This window comes from Stomoxys calcitrans, chromosome 5, assembly GCF_963082655.1.
Source record: "Stomoxys calcitrans chromosome 5, idStoCalc2.1, whole genome shotgun sequence".
NCBI lineage: Eukaryota > Metazoa > Arthropoda > Insecta > Diptera > Muscidae > Stomoxys > Stomoxys calcitrans.
In genome coordinates this window covers 85,370,517-85,392,982 of record NC_081556.1, presented here as the reverse complement: position 1 = coordinate 85,392,982, position 22,466 = coordinate 85,370,517, and the positions used below count along the sequence as shown (strand labels likewise).

The 22,466-nt window shown below is 41.8% G+C and overlaps 1 protein-coding gene across 1 annotated transcript; it reads right to left on the bottom strand.

Moving 5' to 3' along the window:
- Positions 1–7,863: 7,863 nt before the first annotated feature.
- On the bottom strand, positions 7,864–21,114 carry LOC106087473 (GTP-binding protein Rit2). Its single transcript, XM_013252525.2, has 4 exons — positions 19,893–21,114; positions 19,199–19,255; positions 8,687–8,952; positions 7,864–8,627 (listed from the first exon to the last, which is right to left on the bottom strand). Exons 1-4 carry the CDS (start codon positions 20,128–20,130, stop codon positions 8,376–8,378), a joined length of 813 nt encoding a protein of 270 aa, XP_013107979.2. The 5' UTR covers positions 20,131–21,114; the 3' UTR covers positions 7,864–8,375.
- Positions 21,115–22,466: the final 1,352 nt, after the last annotated feature.

The window sequence follows — 22,466 nt, the reverse complement described above, 5'->3', positions numbered from 1 at the left end:
TTAGAGAACTCTTGGAGTATAAGCTGCGTAAGCTGTATACAGCAGCTGTCAGACATATGTATACTAACCGCTCCGCTGCGCCTTCTTTAACTCTCTAATATCATTAGGGCTTGGGATACTTCGCTCTGAATGTGTATATCGCATACGTGCCACTGTAGCCTATGTCAGCCTTGAACGCTGAATGCCTGCGTCGGACAATCCCCTCTTAATGCTGACGAAATTCGCCATGCATGGTCATGTAAAAAATTCTCCCTAAAGAGATGACGCACTGCTGCACCGCATTCGGACTCGGCTATAAAAAAAGTCCCTTATCATTGAGTTTAAACTTGAATCGAAAAGCTTTCATTGATGTGTGAGAAGTGTTTACCGGTTTAGAGAGACACTTGACTCTTAATGTTAATATGCACTCCGTGCTCTACTTTCAAATCCATTTTATATGAGCCCCATAATGGCATGATCGGTAAATAAATTCTGTTTGAGGGTGGGAAGGACTCCAGGGACTTTGTCCCGAAAATGAGGATCAATTTCCCGAAAATCAATCAATTTAAACATCAAATAGCTTTTATATAAAAGGGCGGTGTTTTCGGGAGGGGCAGTTCCCCAAAACACATGGCTCTTCAATTGGACATCCAAATCGTTTTTTTCTCTCAAGCACCTTTCGTTTCGTTATCGTTTGAGGAGGTCACCGTAGCGCAGAGCTAAGCATGTCCGCCTATGACGCTGAACGCCTGGGTTCAAATCCTGGCGAGACCATCCTAAAAAAAATTTCAACGGTGGTTTCCCCTCCTAATGCTGGCAACATTTGTGAGGTACTGTGCCATGTAAAAGTTCTCTCCAAAGAGGTGTCGCACTGCGGCACGCCGTTCGGACTCGGTTATAAAAAGGAGGCCCCTTTTCATTGAGCTTAAACCTGAATCGGACATTGATATGTGAGAAGTTTGCCACTGTTTCTTAGTGGAATGTTCATGGGCAAAAAATTTAGCAATTTACCTTTCGTTTGAGCTCTATATTATCGTGATTGGTCCATATACCCATTTGGCGGGTTTTGGACGGCCCCCAAGGCATCCAACCCCAACAATAGAAACCATGTTTTGTTTTGATTGTAAGAGTGCAAAACAAAAAAAAAATCAAACGACTCGCATTACCAATCTCCGAGATCTGGTGGTTTTGAAAATTAGGGTAATGAGAAGTGCTTTTTAGGGGAGGGATGGCACTCAGACATTTCGACCAATTCCAAGATACCAAATTCGTGCTGCACTCCCAAATCCATTTAATGTCAGCCCCATATTGCCATGCCATGGCACTTTGCCCTTAAAATAGATATCAAATTCGTTCTTTACTGCCAAAAAGCGCCACCTAGACTTAAACTCAAATTTTAATGCCATCTTCGACATCTACTCCCAAATACCTTTCATTTAAAGGCCCATATTGAAATGAACGTCCTATATGTCTGTTTGGGGGAGTTTTGGGGTAGGAGTGGCCCGAAGGGTACTTAGATCCAAATTTAAATACCATATTCGTAATCTATTTTTCAGTACCTTTCATTTGATACCCATATTGTTCCGATCGGTCCACTTTTGATTTTTGGTTTTTTTTGGGTAAAAGGGAAGGGTCTGCCCCCTTCCGAAATCAACAAACTATAAAGCCTATTTCTCCTTCCTGACCATATTCGCAATCTACTCCCGAATACCTTTCATACGAGTCCCATATTGTCTTGATCGTCCAAAAAAAACTATTTAAAGGGGTTTTGGGGTTGGGGCGGCCCTTCAGTTACTTGGACCCAATTTTTTATATAAAATTCGTTCTCTACTCCTGAATACCTTTCATTTGAGTCCCATATTATCCCGATCTGACCACTTTTATTTTTGAGTAGTACTTTTGGGGTAATGGGGAGCATTCGCCCCCCGTCCGATATCAAAAAAAATTATATAGCCTATGTTTCCTTCCAGACCAACCTACACAATCTGTGAAAATTTCAAGGTAATCGGTTCTGCCGTTTTTGAATCCAAATCCAATTTTATATATAAGAAGAAGATGTACATGGTGTTGTTGTCTGCTGGATTGCATTCAAAAATCCACCTACTGTTCAAAACTCAGCTGGCTCCAAAAGATGGCTTGTTTATGCATCACAGCTGTTTGATTGAGATGCTATTTGGTAAAAAGTTCTGTACACCAATATCTGATAGGCTGTTTGGGATGGTGGATTCCTACTATGACGAGTGCTGATTCGACGTGGGCTGGAATTGAAGGTTGCCAGACCCTGTACCCGTGGTACTCCGGAACGAGGACGTCGATTGTTCTCGAGCTGGAGAAGTGTAACCTTGGATTGTTGGTGGGAGTCCCGATCGGTCGTTGACATGGTGATGGGCTCGGGATTATGGGTGAACACCTATTTTCTTCACTGAGCTCCCAACAGTCTTTCGACCCCCAAGTCATTCTGAACTTCTGCAAGGGTCTGGGATCCCAGTCGATGAGACTTCGCCATCCCAGTCGATGAGACTTCATTCGGTATTTACGCTAGCTTTTTAGTTTTAATTTATAATCATAAATAATGGCTTTTGTCTTTCTCTCTACTCTCCTATTTCATTTCTTCTAGGACGAACGCAATGGACCAGAGGTCTCGAAATGAAGCGGTTGGCAACTGCGGTTATCACTTTTTCAAATTTTGGTTTTTCTATCGAAGTCATGATTTTGCTGTCGCTTTTTAACACGGGAAGCCTTTTATTTAAAATAATTTTTCAAAATTTCCCCCAAACAAACTTTTTAGGGACAAGAAATACTTCGCTCCTACCAATTAACATTAAGAGCAATTCCACGGCAGCCGGTTGTACGTACCGGATTGACACGATAGAGTTCTTCATCGGCAAGGGCTGCCGCCTCAGTGTATAACACACTGCTAAAACAAACACAACAGAGTCCTATTAAAGTTGTATCTTAATGATCGAACCATTTTTTTGCCAAGTCCGAATGGCGGGTCGCTTAGCGACAGCTCTTCCCATCGAATTTTTAGATGGCTGAATACTTTACGAATTTCGCCAGCATTGGTGAGGGAAAAACCACCGCTGATGTTTTATGTTTATGTTCGAGTCGGGACTCGAACGCAGGGGATTCGATTGGGGGTCTACATTGAGGACCCTAGGATTGACATATATTTCCGACAGCCCGACCGTAATACAGTTACGCAGGTGGAGATCCGGGCGATCACGGAATGTGAGTGAAATGGTATGGTGTTAGCGCAAGATGCCGAGCATAAACATCTTTATTTGACAGTTTACCGGCTAGCAGAGCCGGTATACTGTCTTGGTGTTGTAACGTGACAAATTAGATGAGTGGCAGTTTTTGCAATCGATAAAACTTGTCTTAACATAGTTCCAGTTCTTTGCCCCACGTTCGCTTGCGCACTTAGGTTACATCCGCACCTAGTTTGCTTCCACGATTCGTTCGCATCCATAGATAGCGTAGCCGGCCGTAGTTAGCTTGTTGTTCCACACGCTCTCCCTGCTAGAGATCAATTCATCCCGTAGACCGTGTAGTAGCGGTAGCTAAAACACTAGATATGCAGTTTTATCCTCATAGGTATAGAGCGAACCTGTTTTTACCTAACACTGAACCAGAAGACGCCTTCATTGTATTCGCAAGGCCCGAGAACAGAACCTTAAATGAGGATCCAGAAGTCAGGCAGGCTAGCGCTCAGTTTATACAAGGAGCATCCGGCAATAAGGAACCCGCTATCTATCCCAAACACCTTTCATTGCCCGCACCGACCAGTGACGCTTTCCACCAACGCTCACCGAAAGTTCCCGATCTCTATAAATCGAGTGCAGTCGGTAATCGCACCGACCAAAAGCAACAGCTAAGGAGCCTTAAACTTGTAAGGGCATTACCGTCGAGATTACACCAACCGAGCCCGCATTAGCACCCATAAACTCACCCATTCTGACCGCCATCCAAGCACCATTCGAGCCGCACCGACAACCGACGCCTCCGACCAAAAATTTCCGATCAATCATAAATCGACTGCCGTTGGTAACCATACCGTCCAAAAGCATCAATAAGGGGGCCTTGAAATTACGACGGCCTCATTGTCGAGCCGTGTGAACCCATCCTTTAAGAAACACCGCCACAACCATACGCCGTCAAGCTAGAGCACGAGCCTAACCCGGAGACGGTAGTCAACTCACCCACCCACATTTTCATATACCTCCCCGTTGAGATTACACCAACCGAGCCCGCATTAACACACATAAACTCACCCATCATCACCGCTATCTAAGCACCATTTGAGCCGCACCGACAAGTGACGCCTCCGATCAACCATAAATCGAATTAACCACAAATCTATTAGAGGCCTTGAAATTGCGAGGGCCTCAACTTCGAGCCGTGTGAAGTCATCCTTCAAGAAATACCGCTACACCCATACGCCTTCAAGCGAGAGCCCGAGCCTAAGCAAGAGATGGTAGTCAACCCACACATTGTCATATACACACATAATACAAGTAGACTTGTCAACCCTCGAATCTTATTAACTTACTTGTGGCTCGTAGGTCCTTAGGTTGATCCTACAGACGACTGAACTTATCTCAACCTTCGACAAATACAGGCTACCGTGTGGCAAGTGACACTGAAAGCCGGGTATTGTCATGGGAAATGTTAATGCCCGGCTTTTGCATCCAGCAGACTCCGGGACTAACGTGCGGATACGACACCAGACTTGAACCAGCTTAGGGGTATAGAATTGAAAAAAGGTTAAGGATTTTGTAAGCATGATGGAATTTTTTAAATAGATCTCTTCGGGTTTACTTTTCGGATTTAGAGCAAACGACAAACGGATTACTGTCTATAGCGACATGGGGCGAAGTACTATCCGCATCCTCTTTTAAGTCTTCAATAACCCAGGTAAAAGAAGATACGCGGACTTCTATACGAAAGGTACCAGACTAGAAGAGCATGTGGTTTTGGGTGTACTCTCAGTCATGGTGTCCATCATGACAGGTCACTGTCTGATCGAAAAACATGCTGAAGTTGGACAGTAACGACTTTTGCTTAAAGGACGTCGAAGAAGAAGAGACTATAGCACATCTGCTATGTGTGTGTCCCGCATTTGGAGTTAGAACCACTTCAGGTTCTTACTTCTTCGACAACTTGTCAGAATTAGCGGATGTGATTATTCGCAAGTTGTTGGGCTTTTAAAAGCGATCTGGATGGTTCAACGGTGGGAAATAGAAGACATCTTCCTTCTCCCGTTACTGTGATATCACAATGAACGAAATCGTCTAAGTGAGTCTGATGGCAGACTGCCACTTAAACCTAACCTTGGGCGTACTCTGAAGAAGTGGATCTGGGATATAGAGTACGTTACCAGATCACAGTAGTTTGTATCAAGAAAATTTGAAGGATGATTGGCATAAATATCTTCTCTCGCAGCCTCAAATTTAGTTAATCTCTGGAGAGAGCATTTTTGAATTGGAAAACCGCCCTCGACGATGTCGCAGATCTCTCAACGATGTCGCAGAAAAATTTAAAATTCATCTTTCTTGAGTGGCGGGCGGTAAAGATATTCCAGGGAATTGTAGAGCAGTTTAGCTTGCAAAACTAAGAACTGCCATACAAATTCCAAGAAACTGAGGGTCTGTCTATGCCTGTGGGTAGCGGGTAGTGGCATTGTAACGGATTGTTGGCTGTAAAAGCTCAAAGATTATGTGGCCCAAATATGTAGAGGTCTACCGCTTTGGCTAGAGCAGATGTCTAAAGTCCTAGAACAGATGTGTCTTGCGTCCATCATGACAGGGTACTGACTGATTGGCAAATTTACTCACACCAGATGTTCTATTGTTTGCCCTTCTTCGACATCTTCATCACTTCTGCAGAAATCGTTACTTGCAACTTTTAGTCTAGCTTGGAAGCAGTGTTGCCACTCCTACCAAAATTCAAGAAAATTCCTACTAAACCCGACCAAATGTTCTACGAGCCAAAAAATGTGATACATTTTTTTATACCCATCGCGGAAAAGTTTGCCATTTTTCCATTCCATTGGCAACGCATCAAATTATACATTTTCAACCCTATAAAGTATGCATACTAGATCATTGATAAATTCATAGAAGATCTGGACATGTCTGTCCGTTAAAGTCGTATTTTTGCTCTGATTGCAAAGTTTGAATAAAGGGATTGAAGGGTTTGAGCCCTGAAATGTAAGTTGCATGGACCCCTCAACATTTGAGTATGGACTAGGTCTGACCACATTTGTATGCAGCTGTCATAAAGCCAAGATCTGAGATCTGTTTTAGACTAGCTGACCATAATACAGTCCTGCAGGCGGAGATTCGGGTGATCACGGAATACGTGAAGTGGTGTGGTGCTAACTCGAGGACGTCGGGTGTAAACATCTTTAACGACAGTAAAATTGCCATAAGAGCAATAACAACCAGGGCGGTAAGGTCACGAACAGTCTTGCAGTGTAAGAAGGATATTAACGCCTTCTCTGAGGATAGCAAAATCCGCATCGTTTGGGTGCCGGGCCATAATGAAGAAGGAGAGGAAATGAATTTGGCGCTGAAGGTCAGAGGACTGTCGTCAATAAACTTGGTTAACCCGAAGCTTTTCGGAAATGAAAGGCCAGACGTTTTGGCGGTGAAGGCTAGAGGACTGCCGTCAATAAACTTGGTTAACCCGAAGCCTTTCGGGTCGACGCAGTCCGAGTTAAGGGAGTGGGCGCAAATGCGCATCCAACATTGTGGAACAGCGAAATGGTCGGTAGGACTGCGAAAATCCTATGGGGGATCCAGGTCGTGACAAGAGGAGGCTTTGGCTGAAAGGAAGTAAGAAGGAGTTCAGTATAGCTATTGGTATCATAACGGAACACATGGGACTACGAGCTCACTAATGTAAAATCGGTGCGGCAAGTGATATCATGTGTAGGGCAGGGGGGAAGAAGATGAGACGTTGGATCATTTCCTTTGTCATTGCCTGGCTTTCGCGTCTAACAGATACCGGCACTTAGGTGGAGACACAATATCAGTCATGAATCAACTTAGGGGAGTGGTATTGCAAATAATTAAGGATTTTGTAAGGAGCACGGAATTCCTAACTTAAAATTTCCTCTTTAGAGGTTACTTTATAGTTCTTAGAGCGCACAGCAAGCCGATTACTGGCTTAGGTGTATGTTAATAGTGGCATGGGGCGGATTAATATCTGCATCTTCTTTTCAACCTAACCTACCTGAAGTGTGAATCACTGAGACTCCTTGCAAGGGAACTTGACTCCTCGACGTCTGTAGTTTTATTCTGCACTTTTTATGAATACACAGAAACGACAAAAAGTGAGATAATTTTGAGGTATCTTCGGCGATTTTTTCAGTAGCTAATTTGGTATTTGAATGTTGGAAAAACCAACCAAAACAAAACCAAAACAAAAAAAAAACTACCAACCAACCAAGAGAGTAAAAACCTACCAATTTTGGTAGGAACCTACAAAAAACGGCAAATACTGGTTGGAAGTATCGAAGTCTGCATAAGTTGTGAAGTAGTCCAGGAAGAGGAAACAATAGAATATTTGTGTGTCTGTCCTGCACTGGCCAGAAGAAGATCCTCATTGGGTTCTTATTTATTTGAGCTCACTTGTCTGAATTGGCGATCACAATCTTCTCAATCTTCTCACGATCTTCTCAATTCTAATTCCAACAAAAGTCAAACTTCAACTTCGAAACGATTTTTGTCAATATTCACATTAGAAATATTGGTTCATTGGTCGCCTATGTAGAACACCACTAGACATGATTTGATTAAACCCTTGTTGAAAATGTTAAGTTTTGAAAAACAAATTAAGTAACGATTCTTCAGGGATTTTGTGTATGTATGATTGTGTGTATGTGTGTGTGTGTGTGTATGTACCTAAATTCTATTTAACAAATATTTTATACTCATTCATACTTTTAGTGTAAATTCATTTGGAAACTTAGTTTGTTAAACAATTGAAAATATATAAAAAAATCTATGATTCCTTTAAACAAAACACTTACTTATGCTCTCCTTATCTCTAACATCCTCTCTTTGTCATTTTCTCTCTTTCCAAATAGGAGGTGCAATGTGAGATGATTTTTTTGTATAAAGAAAACTCTTCTTACCCTTTGGATAGATTCAGATCTAGTGCGGTGACAATTGATGTAATCTGACCATATCCTTGGTGTGTTTCCCATAAAATACTCATCCCTGTGAGTAAGGGTTGTGATGTCTGTGGGTGTCTTTTTGAGGATTATTTTTTTGTGTGTTTGTTTTCTTGTGTGCTATACTACCATTGTGCTTGTTACCTTTTTTGTAAGTAAGAGGTACGTTGGGAGAGAGATTTGTTCCAAAAATGTTCGTAGATAGATAACTGGTTTAGTTTAAGTTTCGTCTTCGCCTAAATACCAAGGCGAATATCGAGCGTATACGCCACCAACGACTTCGTCGTCGTGAATGCAGTTTTTCGGAGCTGGTACCATTACCCAATGCTTTTTGTTTTTCTTTGCGGCGTATTTCGCGTATCAAAGCGTAAAACGCTTCATCGATATTCAAGCGTAATGCAGCAGAGGTTTCGAAAAACGGCGAACCAAATTGATTTGCCAAATTACGGCCTTCTTCGGTTGAAACCTGCATTGCAATTGGTTGAATCATCAGTATGTGGAATGTTGTAATGCTGTGCTACTCACCTTTCTCAGAGACTCAAGATCGCATTTGTTGGCTATCAAAACCACGGGTATGTCTTCAGTTAATCTGACGCGTTGTATTAATTTTCGATACTCGGAGGCTTCTTCATAGCTATGACGATCAATGACAGAATAGCAAATAATAAAACCCTCACCACAACGCATGTACTGGTCCCGCATGGCGGTAAATTCGACCTGCCCAGCAGTATCGAGTATATCCAGAAGCGCTGCTTCATTGTCAATAACCGCTTGTTGTTGATATGAGTCCTCTGTGGGAATAAAACTTGATTTAGTTACTTTGTCAATGAATTGGAATCGATTAAAGTTTAAAAGGTATTAACTTTAAATTCTTTTTGCAAATATTGGGTTGCCCAAAAAGTAATTGCGGATTTTTTAAAAGAAAGTAAATGCATTTTTAATAAATCTTAGAATGAACTTTAATCAAATATACTTTTTTTACACTTTTTTTCTAAAGCAAGCTAAAAGAAACAGCTGATAACTAACAGAAGAAAGAATGCAATTACAGAGTCACAAGCCGTTGAAAAAATTTGTCAACGCCGACTATATGAAAAATCCGCAATTACTTTTGGGCAACCTAGTTGATGTACATATAGAAAGAAAACAAGTACAAGAGTGTTAAATACGGATTTTATATATCCCCCACCATGGATTACATTATCAAGTTCTTTGCATGGATTTTTTCCAAAAATATTTGGGTCTCAAAAGGGTTTTTTATGCCCTCCACCATAGGATGTGGGTATACTGATTTCATCATTCCGTTTGTAACACTTCGAAATATTGATCTGAGACCCAACAAAGTCTACACAGTCTTGATCGTTTTGACATTCCAAGTCGATTTAGGCATGTCCGTCCGTCCGCTATTTTCCAAAGAGAAATTTTTATTCCTTCGGAAGATATAAAGCCAATCGCTTGAAATTTTGCACAATACTTCGTATTAGTGCTAGTAGCTCGGTTGGGAGCAATTCTTATCCGTTTTGGCTGAAATTTTGTATGAGATAATCCGTTATGACTTCCAAAAACGATGCCATAGCTCCCATATAAACCGATCGGCCGATTTGTTTTCTTGAGCCTCTGATACAGACTAATTGCCTTCGGGGATCAACGCTCAATTGAAATGTGTCGTTGTGCGTGAAAAAAGATTGACGAGATCTGGCCAGGTGCAGCACTAGATTTAACCAAGAAGGAAGATATTCCTGCTCGACCAATGGCACATGCTTGGATACCAAGGATTCGCTTAGATCCTGAATCGATACTTGGAAGACTAAGGGAATGTAATCTCAATTTTTCAACCACTGACTGGAAGATTGGTAGATTGGATGAGGCTGATGGAGACCGGAGACATAAAGTTTTTGTACTCAACTCCGGCTGTCTCGCAGACCTCAACAAGTCTGAAGGGGTTGTATCCTACGGATTCAACAAGTTGAAACTGCAGGTCTATAGAAGCGGTGGGGCTGGGGAATCAGGAGATGACCCAGCAGTTATTGCGGAACACTTGCCTGAGGAACTATCAGCCACATCGCTAAAGTCTGGTGGATTGACAAAAAATCCCCCTGCCACAATCGAAACCGGACGCGACAAGCCCTGTGAGGGTGGATCATTCGGTTGGACTGGGCTCAAGGTGTGAGCCAGCGGGGAAGAACGGAACTCAAAAAGTTCTTCGACAGCAGCAGCTTATGAAGCATCTAAGGAGGAATCGTCCACACCGCAAGTGTGGAGAAAGAGTGGTTCCACAGCTTTCTCACCTGCCCCTGGATGCGTACGGAAGCTCATCATGACAAGTTCTAACGAATCTTGTGGAGATGAACTCCTGGTGGAGTCAGAAGACGAGGCTAACCCAACAGTGGTGGAAGTTCTGAATCCTGACTATGGTCCGGTTTCTACAGATAAATCTTCACCATTATAAGGCCGCTTCGGCGGCACTAAAGGTCCTCCTGATGGCGGGGGTATTTGACGTGGTTCTTATCCAGAAACCATGGGTGTGTGGAGGAATGGTTCCTTGACTAAGAATTCCAGGATTTAAACTTCTCAAGGGAACGGGGAATGGGAGCCACAGAACCTGTATTCTCACAAAGAGTAGTCTAAATGTTTTCATTCTTCCGTCACTAAGCACTGAAGATTTAGTAGTAGCCAGCCTTGAAATAAACGAATCTCATTACTGGCTGGCTTATCTACAATATATATGGCACACGATTCAGAGATTCCGGCTTCAAACCTTAAATCGCTGGTTGAAGCCGCTTCTGTAGGGAAGAAAAGCCTCATTGTAGGCAGTGATGTTAATACACATCAGCAGATATGGGAAAGTTCGGATGTCAACGAAAGGGGTTAGCTGCTTATTGAATTTATTATAAGTTGCAATCTGGCAATTTGTAATAAAGGGGATAAACCGACCTTTATTACCAGGAACAGGTAGGAGGTACTAGATATTACCTTTGTATCGGAAGATATAAGTGGAAGAATATACGATTGGGAAGTGTTGGATGAACACATCTTCTCTGATCTTCGTTATATTAGTTTTAGTCTTGGAGAAAATACTGCAATAGTGGTCCCTCAGCTAAACAGAAGAAAGGCGGTTTGGGATAAATGTCGGCACCAATCCTGCACGTCTATCCCTTTTAGAGCAGAAAAGGAAGTGGAAACTACGGAGAATATAGACATAGTCGTCAAGCGAATCGCGAAGGCCCTGAATGACTCGCTTGCGTCAGCATGCTCTAGTGGACCCCAGAGCTATTTGGTCTAAGGAAGGACTGCGGAAAACTTTTCAACAGAGCAAAAGCCACAAGTGCACCACACGATTGGGACATCTATAAAGGTGAGCTAAGAAAATATAAGGGCGAGCTGAGAAAGGCTCAGAACAAATCCTGGGTAGAATTCTGCAGCTCCGTGGAGGATACATCTGAGGCCTCTAGGTTGTCCTCGAGACCTATTACGGTGAGGTATATTCAGAAGTCAGAGAATGTATGGACAATGTCTAGTGAGGAAACACTAGAACTACTCGTTGATACACATTTCCCGGGAAATTCTCCAACGGACAACGTGGTGCCAGAAAAGGTTGTCACTGATATGCATTCGTCGGAGGTTATTAGGCAAATTGTGTCTGAGCCAAAAATATGAAGTTTTGACTCCTTTAAGTCGCCAGGCCCTGATGATGTATCATCGGTTGAATTACAAGCTGTGTTTGATAGACTGGTTCCCTGGATTAGGAAGATATACTCTGTTTGTATCAAAATGTCATATATACCTGTGGGATGGAGGGACACGAAGGTCATTTTCATTCCGAAAGCAGGAACCTACCACACGAAGGCGAAAGATTATGCATTATGCATTATGGCAGGCTCGGGATCTGTGGATCTAAAAAGATGGGTAAGCAGAGGAACTCCTCAAGGAGGTGTACGGTTTCCTCTACTTTGGAATATAGCCATTAACATTATATTATTGTCTCTGGAAGAAAAAGTGTGATAGTGATCGGGTACGTTGATGACTAGGCAATTGCGGTTAGGGAAAGTTTCCCTGCATATACTTTAGGAAGTACTACGTGCAACAGCAAAGTGGGCTACCGATAGTGGTCTGGGTATAAGTCCGTGCAAGACAGAAGTAGTTCTTTTCAGCAGGAGATACATGTTGCCTACAGTGGAACCTGTCTCTTTGGGTGGAGAGAATGTTCCATTTACAGAAATCGCAAAATACCTGGGTGTTTTGTTAGACAGAAAATTGAACTTCAAATCCAACATTTTGGAAAGGGCAAGATAAGCAACTCTTGCACTATACACCTGCAAGGGAGTAATTGGCAAAAGTTCGAGATTTAGACCACGCGTCATGCATTGGATATATACTTCAGTTGTCAGACCCGTAATGCTATATGGTGTTGTTGTTTGGTGGACGGCGCTTCAAAAGTCCACCTACTGTTCAATACTCAACCGGATCCAAACGATGACTTGTTTGTGCATCACAGCCGCATTGAGGACGACATCTTCTGATGAACTGAATTTAATGCTACATCTAATGCCTCTGGACATTGTGGCTAGAAAATTTGCTGCCCCCACTGCCGTGAGGATAAGGGAGCTTTCTCATTGTTCTTGTGACGGCTACGGACACTGTGTTATCCTTGATACAATGTCCGATGTTCCAGGCAGTGTGGATTACACCCTACCTGAGCCGCTTTTTGATAAAAAGTACTATACCACTATTCCTGATAGAACCGATTGGAACTACGATATCCCTGGTAATAGAAGTTACATAGACTTTTATAGGGATAGTTCCACACTAGACGAATAGGTGGGCTTTGGGTTGTACTCTTAAGATCTAGAACTGGTCACATCGTAAAGGTTACCCGACCACTGCAGAGTGTATCAAGCGGAGATCCTTGCAATTAAGGAAGTGGTGGAATGGCTTAGATATAATGTCATTACGACGATTGGCATAAATATCTTCTCAGACAGCCATTTACAGCCATTAAATCCCTGGAGAACGTATTTCTGAACACAAAAACCGCCCTCAACTGTCGCAGATCTTTCAACGAGATGGCCGAACATTTTAAAATTAATTTGTTCTGGGTGCCGGGCCACAGAGATTTCCCAGGGAATTGTATAACGGACGTGTTTTGGGCTCAAGAAACCAAATCGAGATATCGGTTTATATGGGAGCTATATCCAAATGCGAACCGATATGGCCCATTGCAATCCCCGACGACTTACATCAATAGTAAGTATCTGTGCAAAATTTCAAGTGGCTAGCTTTACGCGTTCGACCGCTATTGTGATTTCGACAGACGAATGGACTTGGCTAGATTGACTCAGGATGTCGAGACGATAAAGAATTTATATACTTATGGGGTCCTTGGTCAATTTTTCGAGGTGTTATAAACGGAATGCCTAGATTAGTATACCCCCATCCTATGATGGTGGGTATGAGAATTTACTCCACTTGGTTACCACTTTACCATAAATTTCGATTTTTATAAACCATAAGTACACACCTAAAAACTGGGCGCAGCACCCTTTTTAAACATTCATTTTATAGGCCGAACATTTATCTGAGCTAAGTATCTTAGTATGTAAAATTGGCTGTTAGGTCAATACTCAGTAGTGATCTTGGACAGGGGGCCAACGTAGTGCAGAGGTTATCATGTCCGCCTATGACGCTGAACGCCTGGGTTCGAATCCTGGCGAGACCATCAGAAAATTTTTTTAGCGGTGGTTTTCCCCTCCTAATGCTGGCAACATTTGTGAGGTACTATGCCAAAATTGTGAGGACTCGGCTATATAAAGGAGACCCCTTATTATTGAGCTTAAACTTGAATCGGACTTCACTAATTGATATACTTGAATCTGACTGCAGTCATTGCATAATTTGCACTTGTATTGCATTTGCATTTGATCTTGGGCAGGAAACTGAATTGGAAGTTTTACATTCGAGAAGACCCACATATGTTGGACATTATGTAGAAATGGGCGATCGCAGAATGCGTTATATGTTATGGTGTTAACGTGAGGACGTCGAGCGCAAACATCTTAACGGACATTAAACTGGCCATTAGAACTGTAACAACAGGTACGGTAAGGTCACGAACAGTCTTGGAGTGTGAGAAGCAGATTAACGTCTTCTCTGAGTGTGGCACGATCCGCATTGTTTGGGTAACGGTCCATAGCGGAGTAAGGGAGTATCAATGAGAAGACGATTTGGCCGTAAATCCAAGAAGACTGTCATCAACAAACTTGGTTAACTGAAACCTTTCAGAGCGACGCAGCCCGAGTTAAGGGCGTATGCGACCAACACGTAGCGTGTACTTTTGTGGAATAGTGAAACGGTTGGTAGGACGACGAACATCTTATGAGAATATCTGGATCTTGAGAAGACGAGCCTATTACTGAAAGGATGTAAGAGAAGAAGGCTTTCAGTACCATAACGGAACAAATACCCGACTTAAACCGACTTAGGGCATGAAATGAAGATCAGTTAGGGATTTTGTTGTGAAAAAGGAAATCCTGACTTCAGTCTTACCTGACTAAGATTGGCTGTGTTATTATACCCTCCTCATAACACCTCGAAATGTGGATCTAAGACACCATAAGTATAAATATATTCTTGATCATCATGACGTTTAAAGTCGATTTAGCCATGTCCGTCTGTCCGTGTGTCGAAAGCTGGTTAACTTTCGAAGGAGTGAAGCTAGCCGCTTGAAAGTTTACACAAATACTTCTTATTACTGTAGGTCGGTTGGGATTGTAAATAGGCATAATCGGGACATATTTAGATATAGCTCTCATATAAACGGATCTCCCGATTATACTTCTTGAGCCTCTAGAGAGCGCAATTCTTATTCGAGTTGACTGAAATTTTGCACAAAGGCCTCTCCCTTCAACATTCGTGCCTAGTATGACTCAAATCGGTTCATAATATTATGAAGCTCCAATAGCATAGAAATTCTTATCCATTATCCACCGAAGGATAGGAGTATATTCATTTTGTCATTCCGTTTGCAACACTTTCAAATATCCATTTCCGACCCTATAAAGTATATATTGGGTTGCCCAAAAAGTAATTGCGGATTTTTAAAAGAAAGTAAATGTATTTTTAATAAAACTTAGAATGAACTTTAATCAAATATACTTTTTTTACACTTTTTTCTAAAGCAAGCTAAAAGTTACAACTGATAACTGACAGAAGAAAGAATGCAATTACAGAGCTGTGAAAAATTTTGTCAACGCCGACTATATGAAAAATCCGCAATTACTTTTTGGGCAACACAATATATCAGCGTAAAAATCTAAGACGATCTAGCAATGTTCCTTGAAATCACGCTACAGTCTTTAAAAATAGAGATATTGAGCTGAAACTTTCCACAGATTCTTTTTATACCCTCCACCATAGGATGGGGGTATACTTATTTCGTCATTCTGTTTATAACTCCTCGAAATATTCGTCTAAGACCCCATAAAGTATATATAATCTTGATCGCCATTACATTTTAAGTCGAACTAGCCATGTCCGTCCGTCTGTCTGTCGAAAGCACGCTAACTTTCGAAGGAGTAAAGCTAACCGCTTGAAATTTTGCACATATACTTCATATTAGTGTAGGTCGGTTGGGATTGTAAATGAGCTATATCGGTCCACGTTTTGATATAGCTGCCATATAAACCGATCTGGAATCTTGACTTCTTGAGCCTCTAGAGAGCACAAATCTCATCTGATTTGGCTGAAATTTTTCATGAGGTATTTTATTATGACTTCCAACAACTGTGCTGAGTATGGTTGAAATCGGTACATAACCTAATATGGCTGTCATATAAACCTATCTGGGGTCTTGACTTCTTGAGCTTCTAGAGTGCGCAATTCCTATCCGATTTGGCTGAAATTTTGCACGACGTGTTTTGTTAACAACTTTGTTAAGATTAGTTTAAATCGGTCCATAACCTGATATAGCTGCCATATAACCGATCTGGGGTCTTGACTTCTTGAGCCTCTAGAGAGGGCAATTCCTATCCGATTTGGCTGAAATTTTGCACGACGTGTTTTGTTATGACTTCCAACAACTGTATTAAGAATGGTTCAAATCGGTCCATAGCCTGATGTAGCTGCTATATAAACCGATCTTGGGTCTTGACTTCTTGAGTCACTAGAGGGCGCAATTGCATGACTAGAGGGCGCAATCCGATTTCGCTGAAAATTTTCACGAGGTGTTTTGTTATAACTTTCAACAACTGTGCTAAGAATAGTTCAAATCGGTCCATAACCTGATATAGCTGCCATATAAACCGATCTTGAGTCTTGACTTCTTCAGCCGCTAGAGGGCACAATTCTTATCCGATTTCGCTGAAATTTTTCACGAGGTGTTTTGTTATAACTTTCAACAACTGTGGTAAGAATAGTTCAAATCGGTCAATAACCTGATATAGTTGCCATATAACCGATCTTGGGTCTTGACTTCTTGAGCCTCTAGAGAGGGCAATTCCTATCCGATTTGGCTGAAATTTGCATGACGTGTTTTGTTATGACTTCCAACAACTGTATTAAGAATGGTTTAAATCGCTCCATAACCTGATATAGCTGCCATATAAACCGATCTTGGGTCTTGACTTCTTGAGCCACTAGAGGGCGCAATTATTATCCGATTTCGCTGAAATACTGCATGAGGTGTTTTGTTATGACTTTTAACAACTGTGCTAAGAATAGTTCAAATCGGTCCATAACCTGATATAGCTGTCATATAAACCGATATGGGATCTTGACGTCTTGAGTCTCGAAAGGGGCGCAATTATTATCCGATTTGGCTGAAATTTTGTACAACATCTTCTCTCATAACCTTCAACATACGTGTCGAATATGGTATGAATCGGTTTATAGCCTAATACAGCTCCCCTATAAACCGATCTCTCTATTTTACTTCTTCAGCCCCTAAAGTGCGCAATTCTTACTAGATTTGGCTGAAATTTTACACAATGACTTCTACTATGGTCTCCAATATTAAGTTCAATTATGGTCCCAAATGAGCCATAACTTGATATTGTTCCAATAACAAAGCATTTCTTTTCTTTTATCCTTTGTTTGGCTAAAAAGAGATGCCGTGGCAAGAGGTCGACAAACGCCATCCATGGTGGAGGGTATATAAGATTCGGCCCGGGCGAACTTAGCACGCTTTTACTTGTTTTGTAAAGGGTGATTTTTTTGAGGTTAGGATTTTCATGCATTAGTATTTGACAGATCACGTGGGATTTCAGACATGGTGTCAAAGAGAAAGATGCTCAGTATGCTTTGACATTTCATCATGAATAGACTTACTAACGAGCAACGCTTGCAAATCATTGAATTTTATTACCAAAATCAGTGTTCGGTTCGAAATGTGTTCATTCACCGTAACGTTGCGTCCAACAGCATCTTTAAAAAAATACGGTCCAATGATTCCACCAGCGTACAAACCACACCAAACAGTGCATTTTTCGGGATGCATGGGCAGTTCTTGAACGGCTTCTGGTTGCTCTTCACTCCAAATGCGGCAATTTTGCTTATTTACGTAGCCATTCAACCAGAAATGAGCCTCATCGCTGAACAAAATTTGTCAAAATTTGAACACATTTCGAACCGAACACTGATTTTGGTAATAAAATTCAATGATTTGCAAGCGTTGCTCGTTAGTAAGTCTATTCATGATGAAATGTCAAAGCATACTGAGCATCTTTCTCTTTGACACCATGTCTGAAATCCCACGTGATCTGTCAAATACTAATGCATGAATATCCTAACCTCAAAAAAATCACCCTTTACATAAGAAGGTTAAGTTCGAAGATGGGCTATATCGGACCATATCTTGATATAGCCCACATATAGACCGATTGGCCGATTAAGGGTCTTCAACCCATAAAAGCCACATTTACTATCCGATTTTGCTGAATTTTGCGACAGTGGGTTAAGTTAGGCCCTTCCTACAATTTGACTCAGATCAGTTCAGATTTGGATATAGCTGCCATATAAACCGATCCAGCGATTTAAGGTCTTGAGCCCATAAAAGGAGCATTTATTGCCCAGTTTTGCCAAAATTCTGACAGTGAGTGGTGTTAGTCCCTTCGACATCCTTCTTCAATTCGGCTCAGATCGGTGAAGATTTGTATATATAGACCGATCTCTCGATTAAAGGTATTATGCCCATAAAAGGCGAATTTATTGTCCGATTTTGCCGAAATTTGGTACAGTGAGTTAGGTTAGGCCCTTCGACATATACCTTCAATTTGGCTCAGATCGGTTCAGATTTAGATATAGCTGCCATATTGACCGATCTCTCGATTTAAGGTCTTGGGCCCATAAAAGGAGCATTTATTGTCCGATTTTGCCAAAATTTGGTACAGTGAGTGGTGTTAGGCCCTTTGACATCCTTCTTCAATTTGGTTTAGATCGGTCAAGATTTGTATATATAGACCGATCTCTCGAATAAAGGTCTTAGGCCCATAGAAGGCGCCTTCATTGTCCGATTTCGCCGAAATTTGGGACAGTGAGTTGTGTTGGGCCCTTCGACATTTTTCTGCAATTTGGCCACTATCGGTCTAGATTTGGATATAGCTGCCATATAGACCGATCTCTCGATTTAAGGTTTTGGAGCCATAAAAGGTGCATTTATTGTCCGATTTCTTCCAACATCCTTCTGCAATTTGGCCCAGATCAGTTCAGAATAGCTGCTATGGGGGAATATATATTCTGCATTTTTCACCGAACTATGACGAAAGGTGGTTTACATATATACATATGAGGTGGTGGGTATCCAAAGTTCGCCCCGGGCGAACTTAGCGCCTTTTTACTGGTTTGTCTATAAACCGATCACGTGCAAATAACTTGAAAAATACGATCTATGGTGGAGGGTATATAAGATTCCGCCTGTCCGAAATTAGCGCGCACTTACTTTTTATGTTTAGTCCAAAAGCGGAAGGGCCAATTCATTTATCCCAACTACGTTAGATCCGCTAAATAACATTGTGACTCTCCAATCTTATTCATATTTAGAACACTTACCAATTGTGGGATCATGGTAGTCCAGAAAATTATGGCTCACAAACTGCAAAGTAACAGCTGTGTTTGTTTGGTATGGGTACATCATTAAACACACAGAGGCACGCGCCAGCCGCGTTATTGTAGCAATGCGGTCGGTGGTTGTTGCCAACATTTCAGGTCAGGCCAAAACAATGCGGCGCATCATCCAACGAAAGCGAAAGGGAAGCATTGACGTTTCAAACGAGGTAGATACGCGGATGGATAGATGGTTGGTTGGTGGCGTTGGTGGGTGGTAATGGCATGGACGAACCACCGCAAAACAATGATAGCAACATCAACAATAGACAGATATGTGGATAGATGGGCGGACGAGGAGTAGCAAACAAACATCATGACCAAACAGCAGCGGCAACATTATCATTCCGGCAGCGAGCGAGTATCATCAATAAATCGGTTGGTTTTTGGGTGTGTTTGTGTGAGTTTGCGGGAGTGCGTCAAAGGGGTGTCGTTGGGATTTTTAAGAAAGTGGATAAAAACAAAGAATTAGGAAAATATGATAAATTTTGTAGAAAAATGAAATTCACAAATGAAATAATAGGAATATAACACGACACTCAACCCCCCCCCCACACTTTGCGGGGGGGTGGCAAAATTTATTGATTTTTTTTTCTAATGTTTTGGGAAAAATCAAAACTAATAAGAAATTCATATTTACCGGATTTGCCCACACCACCATCGCCCAATATGACTATCTTATAGACCCTTAGGCCTCCTCGCATATTCTGTGGCGGTGCATTTGGGGGCTTCATGGCCAAGTGTCCATTCTCCTTGCGTGTTCCCGATGCCGTTACGGAGTTATGAATGCCGGAGTTGTTCTCCTTGTCGCTGGACAGCTTTTGTTTGGAGGATTTCTTGAGGGCAGCGCAACCTAAGGAGGACATATCACCAGCCATGTGTGTCTCTCGCACACGGGCTGTTGCAGAAATTCCGACTGAAAGCCGAGGGCTTATGACAAGTGACTGGCCTTGAACCTGGACCGCAGATGAAAGTGGAGACGGAAAGTGATTGACACGCGCGCACACACACACACCGCGCAAACACAAATGCAAGCAGCACCCCTTGTGGCTGCAGCGGCAGAAGAAGGCAGGAACTGTTATGAGTTGGTTTGAGGGGGACTTTTTTCAACCAACTGGAAACCTATCGTCCGGTGAAGTTTGTGCAGCCAGCTATGTTGTTGCTGATAAGAGTGGGCTTCCTGTGAATCTTAGCAAAGGCAATTTGCCTGCCTTTAGCATAGCATGCTTGTTTCGAAATACATTCGTTTTAGGCTTTTAATTTGCTTTATGGTTGGGTTGGTCGGTTCAGGCAGGGCGAGCCACCAACATGGAGTGGTGGGTCGTTGGTACTGCTTTGAGGGCTGTTTGGTCGTCGTTGAAATTCTGGGAATTTCGGGAGGGGCTGGTTTGGTAATATTTATTTTGATTTATTTTTTTAATTTATGCTCTTCGAGGTTTCAGAGGATTTGGATTTTTTATTTCGTTTGGTTGCCCTTTCGTTTGTTGGGCTTTTTTTCTTAGGCTGTTTTTTCGCACTCGCTCAAATGGGCAGTAATTTTGTCACTTTTTTTTCATTATTTTCCCAAGGAATTTTTTTTTTTTGTATAGAAATTTTATAGTATTTTTATGAGCTGCTGGACCGGACCGGACAGTGTGTGTGCTTTTGTTCGTTTCGTTACTTGTCGGAAGATAAACTAAATTAACAATAATTTTATTTATTTTTTTTGAGAACAGTTCAACAACAAAACAGTGAAAATTTTCCCATTTTTCCTCGTCGTCTGTGCTCGTATTGGACGTGTGTTTTATCGCCTCTCTTCTTGGACTGTCGGCGCTTTGTCGTGTTCATTGGGGGTGTTGGAGGTGGTCGTGGTGGTGTAGAGCATTTGCTATGATATGACAAGAGATTTTCTACAAATCATCCCTTGTTGTTCATTTTCGGTTTTCATTTTCATTTACGTTTTAATGTTTTCCCTCTGTTTTTGTCGTTGTTTTTCTTTGCAGTCTCCTCTGCCTCTTCTTCTTTTTCTTTTTAATATTTTGCGTATTTTTCTAATGTACACAAGGCTTGGCCGTATTGTAGTACAACCGCCATCGTTAGTGTCAACATCGTCTCCCCGTAGTATTTTCAGCGAGAGATGGGTTTTTCACTTTCCTCAAAATTCGCTCTCTTTGTGTAGCTTTTGGTGGAAATTCCTTTGTACTTGCCACCTCTATTTGTAGTGAGAAGAAAACTTGAGAAATGTTTTGTGTCATACCAAAAGCTTTGCATTGTGTGTAACGGTTTTACGTTTCTGTTTGATGCTAAATACTCGAATACGAAGCTTTTCGTAAGCATTTGCAAAAAATTAATTTGAACATATCAAAGACAAGTGAACCCCTTTCACTTAGTCTGAAATGTTTCGGCTTTGCACACAGATGGTGCTGGTTTGTTTTAAAAGCGCAATATGTTGAAGGTGAATACCTACTACCTTCGAAAGAACACTGGACAAATTCAAGTAGAGTCTGGATTGGTCCGAACCTACAAACACACAGTGGGAGAAAATCGAAAAAAAAAATCGTAAACAAGTAAAAGCGTGCTAAGTTCGGCCGGGCCGAATCTTATATACCCTCCACCATGGATCGCATTTGTCGAATTCTTTTCCCGGCATCTCTTCTTAGGCAAAAAAAGGATATAAGAAAAGATTTGCTCTGCTATTAGAGCGGTATCAAGATGGAGACCCGTGTAAAATGTCATCCAATTCGAATAAGAATTGCGCCCTTTGGGGGCTCAAGAGAAAAAATAGAAAGATCGATTTATATGGGAGCAGTATCGGGCTATAGACCGATTCAGACCATAATAAACACGAATGTTGATGGTCATGAGAGAATCCGTCGTACAAAATTTCAGGCAAATAGGTTAATTATTGCGACCTCCAGGGGCTCAAGAAGGCAAGATCCCGGATCGGTTTATATGGCAGCTATATCAGGTTATCAACCGATTTGAACCTTATTTGACATAGTGGTTGAAAGTAAGAATAAAATACGTCTTGCAAAATTTCAGCCAAATCGGAAAGGAATTGCGCCCTCTAGAAGCTCAAGAAGTCAAGTCCCCAGATCTGTTTATATGACAGCTATATCAGGTTATGAACCGATTTGAACCATACTTGGCACAGTTTTTGGATATCATAACAAAACACGTCGTGCAAAATTTCATTCCAATCGGATAAGAATTGCGCACTCTAGAGGCTCAAGAA

Bases quoted from the DNA above. Each gene is read 5' to 3' on its own strand.
- LOC106087473 (XM_013252525.2), bottom strand. From the start codon at position 20,130: ATGGCTGGTGATATGTCCTCCTTAGGTTGCGCTGCCCTCAAGAAATCC. The intron at 19,256-19,892 runs GTAAATATGAAT...AAACAAACACAG, and splicing joins TGGTGGTGTGGGCAAATCCG to CTGTTACTTTGCAGTTTGTG. The intron at 8,953-19,198 runs GTAAGTGTTCTA...TTATTCCCACAG, and splicing joins CTACCATGATCCCACAATTG to AGGACTCATATCAACAACAA.